Below are 9,775 nucleotides of genomic sequence, written 5' to 3'. Positions count from 1 at the left end.
GGTAAAGACCCCAGGTGATTTTTCACTACTTCTAATGCCTTGTATGGTTCTTTCCCCCCACACAAATGATTTTTTCTGACGCAAGACCACGAAAAATGGTAAGGCTTTGTCGGCTGATTTGCTGATAAACCTTGTCAATGCAGCCATACGAACGGTAAGCTTTTGTATATCTATTATCGACTTCGGTTCTGGTAATCCAACGATTGCCTAAACTTTATCGGAGTTTGCATCTATCCCCCTTTCGCTTACCATGAACCCAGGAAACTTTCTCGATCGAACACCGAACATGCACTTCTCTGGATTCAACTTCCTTCGGTAGTGCCGAAGAGTTTCAAAAGTTTCTCTCAAATCAGCAACGTGATCCGCGGCCAAACGAATTTTTATAATCGAATCATCCACGTATACCTTTATGTTCCTTCCCTTCTGATTTGCGAAGACCTTGTCTACCAACTTTTGATACGTGGCCCCTGTGTTTCTCAACCCAAACAGCATAGCCCTGTAATAGAATACCCCGGCATCAGTGATGAATGCCGTCTTGGTTCGATCTGGCTCGTATAAGCTGGCCTGATGATATCCAGAGAAAGCGTCCATAAAACTCAATAGGGCGTGACCGGAAGTGGAATCTACGAGTGTGTCTATCCTGGGTAAGGGATAGCAATCTTTCGGGCAAGCCTTGTTCAAGTCCGCAAAATCCACACACATTCTCCACTTCCCTGACGGTTTCTTAACCATGACCACATTTGCTAGCCATTCGGGATATGTGCAAGGCTCGATAAACCCCGCTGCTAGTAACTTGTTGACTTCTTATTGGATGGCCTCTATTTTTTCTGTTGAGAAGTTTCTCTTCTTCTGCCTAACCGGTCTTGCTTTTCTATCAACATTTAATTTATGCACCATGACATCGGGGTGTATCCCAGGCATTTCATCCGCCAAGAACGCAAACACATCAGCGTTTTCCCGCAACAGTTCTACTAAATAACAGTGCGTGTTGACATCCATATCGGATCCAACACGTACCACCCTTCCTAGGACCCGGGCTACAACTCGATTTCCACGGTCTCGCCCCCAGGTGAGGGGCGTGATGCTGTTATCGATCGAGTATTAAAATTTACCATTTCCAGATCATGCGTGGAAGTAGCTCGTTCCTGTTTAAGCGGTGCCTGCTCACAGGCATGTTGTCGGCTTGGTTGCTTCAATGCCAAAACGTAACATTCTCTTGCCATGGTTTGACTCCCCCTCACACGCTCCGTTCTTCCGGCGTTTGATACATATACCATTGTTAAGTGATATGTCGAGACTACAGCTTGTATGTCATGAATCAAAGGTCTGCCGATAATAGTGTTATAAGCTGACGGTACGTCGATCACAATAAATTCCGCCATAACGTCCCTAACCGCTGGACCTTCCCCAACTCTAACTTGTAGAGCTATGCTACCTTCATGTTTTACCGTCGACCCATTGAAGCCTATCACTTGATAGGATACTGGCATCAAGTACTTTCGACCAATTCTCATGGCGTCAAAAGCCCTAGCGAACAAGATATTGGTGGAGCTTCCGCCATCAACAAGTGCTCGCTTGATATCAGCTCCATTAACCGTTAATATTATTACTATTCCCTTAGCGTCTGCTTCTGAAAAAGAAATCGAAGGCATAGAGGAAGGTCGGGGTCGCTCCTCTACCCCTAGTGCGTTCAGTATGTGCCTGTATTATGACAAACTCTTCTTCGCTCCGCTTACGGAACCCCCATATACTGGTCCACCAGTAATAACATCTATTGTAATTTTGCGTCCCGGCGGAACATTTTCATGCGTATATGCTTCTGTATAACTCTGTCTATAGGTATCATCTTGCATTGATGAATCCCCTTGCTTTCGGTATTCGGTTTGCCTGGGTTGTGTGTTCTGCTACCGGCCAGATCCTGCCTAGGCACGATACTAGGACAAATGTCCTTTTCGTATGAGGTCTTCAATATTCTCCTTTAATTGAATACACTACTCGGTATAATGGCCGACGTCTATATGAAACATGTAGTTTTTCTCAACATCTCGGCCCTTTGTTATCATGGGCACCGGTCGACTCCAGTCTTCCTTATTCTAGTTGATAGAGTAAATTGCTGCTCTAGGTGTATTTAACTACGTATAACTATTGTAACGGCCCAATCCCCTTGCCGGCCTTCCAAATCTTTGCTGATTTTGCTGCTGCGATCTGTTTACCCCACTTGCCTGGGTGCTTGGAATATTGTCGTTCTGTCTCCTGGAGGGTTCTGCCGACGCTATCTGGCGGCTTGTTTTCAGTACCTCCTCACACTTTATATATTCGTGAGCCTTTCCAAACGCTACCCCCAAATTCAGGGACTTTCGTGCCATGTACTTTTTTAAGTCGTTGTCACCCAAACCATTCATCCAGGCCATCACGGCAATTTCTTGCTGTAATTTTTGTATGGTATTAGCTTCGTTATTGAAGCGCCTAATGAAGTTTCTAAGCGATTCATCTTTCTGCTGCTGGACGGCCATAAGCTCACCAGATGTCCTTTGCCTTGCGCTGTTGCTTATGTACTAGCCCGTGAACAACTCCACCAGGGTCTCGAAGCAGTCAATAAATCCTGGATCCAAATTGGAGAACCTGTCCGAGGCTGCTCCAGCCAAGGTTGACGGAAAAAGATTGCACCATACCGCATCAGTATCGGTGTATAGCAACATGTAGCTCTCAAAAGCCGCCACATATCGCTTGGGATCCCCTTTACCGTCAAATGTACATGATGGCATTTTTATCTTTTCCATCTGTTGATCAAGAACCTCCTGTGTGAATGGGGATATCCTTCGCAAGACAACAACCCTAGCTGCCCGCCTTTCCAATCCACAGCAAACTTCATGCCGATAAGAACCCGAGTCCCCGATTTGGGTGCCGCGTGTGCTTTGGCGCTTAGCCGGTATTATCGTCTCTCGGACCCGGGCCTGGGAAAGGGGTTGTTGTCCTACCTGATTGAACTGACTTTCAAGATTCACAATTACTGGCTTTGCCGCTACTTCACCTAATACTTCATCTGCCGTTAGCTCGACTTCCTTTCTTTACCTAGACATTGCCCGCATAACCCTGACCGTTATTTCTAATTCCTTTAGAGTAAACCCTTCCAAAGGATCTGGGGTTACTGCCCTATTGCGGTTAGGTGTTATTGGCATGTTTCTTATATTGCCGTGAAGGAGATGAGTTTCATCTTCGACCACGATCTCAGGTATGTTGTTTATGGTTTTACTTATATTAGTGTTAAGGATATTGCTGTCATACTGCTGATTTTCGATTTCCGGTATCAGCGTTGTAGCTTCTTTACTTCCTTCCATGACTGCCAAAGGTTCTGTTGGACGATAGAAGTTATTACTTCCCCTCCTTCTAGTGCCAATTGTTCCTGGTGAATTATGCTTCCGTCAGTGTCTGAGGGCTGGTAATGATTTACCGTCCATTTGCGCACCTGCACAGCAAATACAGTTTAGCTAACCCAGTGGTTATCCGAGAATAACCGCTCTAATGCTAAAGTTAGTACTTTGATGAGAAGAAAGAGAAAGAAGAGAGAGAAAATGTTTTAGAGAGAGAGAAAGAGATTCCACCTATTAAATGGGGATTTGCTTGGGTATTTATAGAAAGACAACCAAGCAGGTGCCACCTATACCAATACGTGGAAAACCGACCTTATAGGCAGCAGGTGCCTACGTGGTCCAAAGCAGCTCTCCATGTTGCGGAGGGACATACTATGTGATGAGAAGATGCTCTCCACATGGCGAAGAGGAATGTCGATAGGAGTTATGGTTTGTACGCTAATTAACAAGGGCATAGCTGCACAGTACTCATTTACCGGCTAATCAACAAATGCTACTGGTCTATCTCGTACATAGGGTAAAAAGTTCAATTTAGCCAAAAATCCCAGGCAATCTTTGGCGTCTTCTTCTGGTTGCATTCTCACTCAAAAAAAAATATGCTTTGCATTTTTTAGGGAGAACGGGCGGAATTACTTCCTATTATTTTTAGTGTCGTCATCAACTTACTCTTGAAAGCATATCCTTTTTCTTAGTGGGACTGCAATTGTTTAGCAGCAAAAGACTGGCTATGTTAAGGTCAGAGCACGGAGTTTTAAGAAGGCAATAAAGTATTAGAGTGGTGCCTTCTCAAGTTCAGTTGATAAAAGTTCTGCAGCTGAGTAATTATAAATACAATAAGATCACAATGCAATTACTCAAATACTTTGAAAGCGCTCTTTAAAAAAAAAAAAAAAAAGTCATTTATGCAACCTAGTACTACAAGCTACTTAATCGTCTTGTCAGCAGTAAAAAGGTAGGAAGCCAAGAGCAATTTCAGACCTAAAGGTTTGAAACATATTTATAGACCTTCAAAACTACCTGGTGGAGCTGCTTCATGGTGTGTGACAACAAGCAGGCAAGTGTACAGCAAGCAAGCAAGTGCACATCAAGCACGCTGCACCTTGTGGATAGACAGGTAACGAAGAGAAGCATACACGAGCAGCTGCAGTAGCAAAGAGTGACTAATAAAGCTCGCAGACCTTGAAGCCTACAAGCTACAACTCCTTGATTTTACTTCTGAAGAAAGAGTATGATTGTTTAGGTATAACGTCAAAGTGATACCTGACCCTCTAGGATGTCATGATCATACGTACAAAGGAATTAAAGACTCCTACTCTACTCTGATCGACAAAATGAGTCTGATCAAAGTGATTTCCTTCTAGCTAGCATAATATTGGAGAGCTCAAAGTCTAGCTTCGCAGCTGTGAGTTGTCTCCTGGTTTGATGCAAAATTTTATTGCCTGTGCAGAGGATGAAAGAGCAAAAGATCTTCCACAATTTAATAAGTTGGTTAAAGACAATAAGTTCGAAGTCAAATTCTTCAATTTGACAAGATTTCAGATCAGCTAAGAACTGCAGCAGCTAGCTTAGGTAATAATTGTTGGAAATAGGTAATGCAAACGGATGCTCGCGCCCGATCGGGCGGTGTTCGCCCGACCGGGCGTGTTAGCCCGATCGGGCGGAGGTGGCCAAGGAAAATAGGAGAACTCTCGCGCCCGATCGGGCGGCGGAATCGAGTTTTTTACGAGCCCGATCGGGCGGGTTCGCCCAATGGCTCGCCCGGGATGGGGTTTCTAGATCGCCCGACCGGGCGGTGTTCGCCCGATCGGGCGCGACACCGGATCTGGAGAAACTTAATCTCGCGCCCGATCGGGCGACTTCGCTCGATCGGGCCCGCCTTTTTTCCTAGGTCGGTTTGCTTTGCATGTTTCCTTTTTCTGGGACTCATATAAATACGAGCCTTGCCTTTTCATGAGATTCATTCACTTTCTAGCCGAAAACACAAACCTACCTTTTGAGATCTGAACAGTTCTTGAGCAATTCCACTCTTCGAGTTCGGGTGCACGGATTACAAAGAGAGTTGCGTTAAACTTGGGGGGCGTGCGTCACTAGGAAACTTGTACCGGTGGTGACGTATTTTGCTTCTAAGGCAGTGGATTTTGTTCCACGGCGCGACTGTGAGTTTGGGATCTTCAATCCAGGAAAGTTCTAATCTTTTTTGTTTGTTATTGATTTCAACAGTTATTTTACCAATAATTTAGAAGAGAAATATTTTGATTTATTTTGTTGATATCATGACTAGCAATTCTCAAACTCGTCTATACCTAGATCTGTCTAAGGTTGAGTCTCTTGATGGAATAAATTATAAGAGATGGTCACAAAGGATGTTGATTGCTTTAGAACAAGTAGAAATTGATTATGTTTTGTTTAGGGATTCTCCAAAACCTGTTGAGCAAACCAATACCATGATTGAAATTCCTAGTACTCCTGTTCCTGGGAATAAAGAATCTAGCTCTAGTCAAAGGACCACTATTGTTATTGCTAATGAATCTGAAATCAAGAAATTTGATCGTGATAATAAATTTTTTAGAGGTCATCTTTTGAACAGCATGAAAAACAACATATTTGATTTGTATGTTAATATGAAATCTGCTAAGGAGATGTGGGAGTCTTTAGAGAATAAATATGGTGCTGATGATGCTGGGAAAAAGAAGTATGTGACTGGAAATTGGTTGAATTTCAAATTGGTTGATACAAAGCCTATTATGGACCAAGTCCATGTGTATGAAAATTATGTTGCTGAAATTCTTGCTCAGGGTATGAAGATGTGTGAAATCCTTCAGGCTAATGTTTTGATTGAAAAATTACCTAATTCCTGGTCTGATTATAGAAATCACCTCAAGCATAAAAAGAGGGATTTAACCCTAGAAGAACTTGTGAGCCACATGAAGATTGAGGAAGCCAACAGGCTTAAGGATGTTTCCTCTAAGCCAAAGAATGTGTTAGCAATCAAGGCTAACCTTGTTGAATCTGGTGCTGACTCTGTGATATGTCTATTTTATATAGTATTTTACCCCCCGTCCCGTGGTCATTATTAGTAGTGTTTTTGGCTCTTTCAGGCCACTTTTATTACTAATATGTGTTTTCTAGTGTTTTCGTAGTTTTGGTTGAGTTTTGTAGGGAATTGCACCTTTGGAGCATTTTCCCGGGATTTTTATGAACGCGACCACTTTTGGAGCCCAAGGCCGGCAAGAGTCATCGAGTCGGTTATTAAGGGCTCAGTTATTTGGATCAGGAGGCAATTGGACCATGTATTTGAGACCCGAGAGGAAATATGGATTGGGCCGAGAAATCTAGCCCAATCGAAGTCCAAGCCTCGAAGAAGAAGACCGGACCCGATCGGGCAAGCATATGCCCGATCAGGCGAGATGCATGCTGGTGCGTAGCCCAAGGCGCGCCCGATCGTGCGAGGCTTAGCACGATCGGGCGGGGCTATGAGAAGACCTGAGCGAGCAAAAAGGCGCGCCCGATCGGGCGGCCTCTAGCCCGATCGGGCGCGTGTTTCTGGAGAACCATTTTTGACGAGCAATTAGTTTCTAATTAGGAGTTGTTTTAATTTTGTTTTAAATACGTTTTGTGCGGAATAATTAGGGGTCTCTTCTCTTAGACCTCTTCTTCTTCTCTTAATTCTTCTTCCTTAGACTTCCTCTCTCTACTTAGTCTTCTCTCTCTAAACTCTCTCTCTAAACCTTTGTTCTTATTCCTTTGATTAATTTCAGATTATTTTGGTAACGATTTATCTTCCTTTAATCTTATTTATTTTATTCCTTTCACCATGATTTATTTTATTACTTTGATAAGTTTAGTTTTTAATATGTGTGAGTAGTTTAATTTCTAGGGTTTATGGGGATCTAATAAATAATATGAAGGGGTAAATTATTGTTGTTGATTATCAATGCTAGATTAATTTCCTATTGATTGATTTAATGCTCTGTGACTAGATTAGGCCTATCGTTTAAGCATGAGTTTGACAATATTGATTCAAGATGCGAGAGATGAGAATTGATGTTTAGGTCTAGTTTCAATAGGCAAGTTAATTTATAAATGGTTAAGTCAAGATTCGAGAGATGAGATTTAATACCGATAAATTAATTGTGTGATTGTAATAAGTAGCGTGAGCCCTTTACAGTCTGGTTAATTGATGCATTGATGATTGACTATTATTGATTGTTGGTATTGCATGATGATTTCTTATTGGATTGTTTTAATGTTTTACAATTGCGGCTTGTAAAAGTATAGCAATATTAAATTGATGAATCGAGCAGATGTTAATTTGATATTAAAGGCTATTTTCAATAAGAACCTAGATCTAGTAAATTGCGAGATCCTGTTAGATCTATGTTGATTAGTAAATTGCGAGAGCCTGTTAATCATGTTATCTATGCCATGTCAATGATTGATTACCCTATTTTACCCCGGAGTATTATTTATTGGTGAACCTATGCCCTAGATACTTTATATATTATTTTCTCCCTTGTCCTACTCTTTTTAGTTTAGTCTTATTCAACTTTAATATTGGTTACTTAAATAATTTAGATTATAATATTTAATTAGGAGTAAAAAGACTTGTTTCCCTGTGGAGATCGACCCTACTTCCCTATCTACCTTAGTTAGTGATTTAGGTAATTATTTTTTATTAGGGGATACGACTTTACCCTGTCAAAATTTGGCGCCGTTGCAGGGGAAACAGTTTTATTTTTATTTCTGATTGTTTTTGTAGTCTAGATTATTTCTCTTTTGTCTCAGAGAGCGTTAGTTCTCTGAGACAAATCTCATATTTGCTTCTAGTTTTTGTTTATGCCCAGGTGTTCCAGATCAGGTTATATCCCATTCGATCCTGAGATCGAACATTCCTTCCATAGACAGAAAAACTTCTACCAGCAAATCCTGGCGGATTCTGGTGATACTAACAATAATCACCGCGATCCTCCGACTGATTCTAGAAATTCAGAGACATTATCAGACACAGAATCAGAGATGGCGGCTCCAAAGAAGCTTAGTGATTATTCACAACCAAAGCTTACGGATTTTCCACATCTCACCCCTACTCCGGCTCTTGATGGGGTTCAATTCGAAATCAAACCCCAATTTATAACGATGATAGAGAGGAAGCAATTCAGTGGAGCCAAGGGTGAAGACCCGAATCTTCACATTGCCGAATATTGTCAATATTGCAACACCATAAGGCAAGCCGTGGTCACTCAAGACCAAATCAGGGTTATTCTCTTTCCCTTTTCTTTAACTGGAAAAGCTAAATTGTGGTTCAATGGCTTAAATAGAACTACACTTGGTATAACTGACTGGGAAACTCTTGTTTTGAATTTTTATAACAAGTATTATCCTGCAGAGAGAACAGCAGTACTACGGAGTGCGATTCAGAACTTCGCCCAAGAAGCCGATGAGTCTTTATATGAGGCTTGGGAGAGGTTCAAGGACCTACAAAGAGAATGCCCTCACCATAATTTAGCACAATGGCAGTTAATCCAAGCCTTTTATAACGGCATTGGAAATTCTTCTAAAATAATTTTAGACTCTGCAGCTAGTGGGAGATTTATGAATCTTAATGTTGATGATGCAGGTTAGGTTATTGAAGATATGGCGATACACAATTCCCAATATAGGAATCCCAGAGGATTTTCTAACAAGGGGAAACATAGTGTCGACTCTATATCCTTCTTGCAAGCTCAACTGACCTCAATTTGCAAAAATTAGATAATCTGAGCACTGCTAATGTAGCTAATGTTTCTGCAATTAATAAAAATTCTAATGAGGCTTTCTGTGAAAATTGTGGTATTGTAGGTCATTGGGAGCAGGATTGCAGGAGTTCCGTGGAGCAAGTTAATGCCTTCCAAGCTTATAGGCAGAACAACCCATACTCCAACACTTACAATCCTGGGTATCGGAATCATCCATACATTTCCTATCGGAGCACTAATGTTCAAAATCCACCACCACAAGAACCACAGGTGCCACAGCAACAGCAGCAGAAGTATTATCACCCAAATGCTAGCCTGAAGAATCAACCACAACAACCCCCCTCATCTTCAGACCCTTCTTTGGGGGAAATTAGAGCAATGTTGGTCAATATGCAAAAGCACATGGAGAGCAGAGATGCGACAATTGATCAAATTTTAGCGCATAATAAAATTGTAGATAATCAAATTGCGCAACTCTCCGCTACTCTACAAGCACGCCAACAGGGAGCCCTGCCGGCACAGCCGACTAGGCCTACGGATCAAGCATTTGCAATTACTCTAAGGAGCGGTTCAAACTATGATGGGCCCTTTATGCCCAGAGTTGATGAACCTATTTCATTAAATAATGCTAATCTTGATTCCATTAAACCAAACAATGTAGTTGCTAGC

At 41.9% G+C, this 9,775-nt stretch overlaps 1 protein-coding gene and 1 non-coding gene across 2 annotated transcripts; both read right to left on the bottom strand.

Moving 5' to 3' along the window:
- Positions 1–207: 207 nt before the first annotated feature.
- On the bottom strand, positions 208–1,652 carry LOC145642988 (uncharacterized). The gene is made up of 2 exons (XM_081694147.1): positions 1,113–1,652; positions 208–564 (listed from the first exon to the last, which is right to left on the bottom strand). The coding sequence occupies exons 1-2, from the start codon at positions 1,650–1,652 to the stop codon at positions 208–210; spliced, it is 897 nt and encodes a 298-aa protein (XP_081550273.1).
- A 7,116-nt stretch (positions 1,653–8,768) lies between these two features.
- On the bottom strand, positions 8,769–8,875 carry LOC145557035 (small nucleolar RNA R71). The gene has a single exon (XR_014092116.1). It is a non-coding gene; the product is annotated as a small nucleolar RNA R71 (small nucleolar RNA).
- Between the last annotated feature and the right edge of the window lie 900 nt (positions 8,876–9,775).

This window comes from Chenopodium album, chromosome 8 (assembly GCF_948465745.1).
Source record: "Chenopodium album chromosome 8, dcCheAlbu1.1, whole genome shotgun sequence".
NCBI lineage: Eukaryota > Viridiplantae > Streptophyta > Magnoliopsida > Caryophyllales > Amaranthaceae > Chenopodium > Chenopodium album.
The sequence above is the reverse complement of the archived record's forward strand: the minus strand, read 5'-3'. Positions and strand labels throughout refer to the sequence as shown.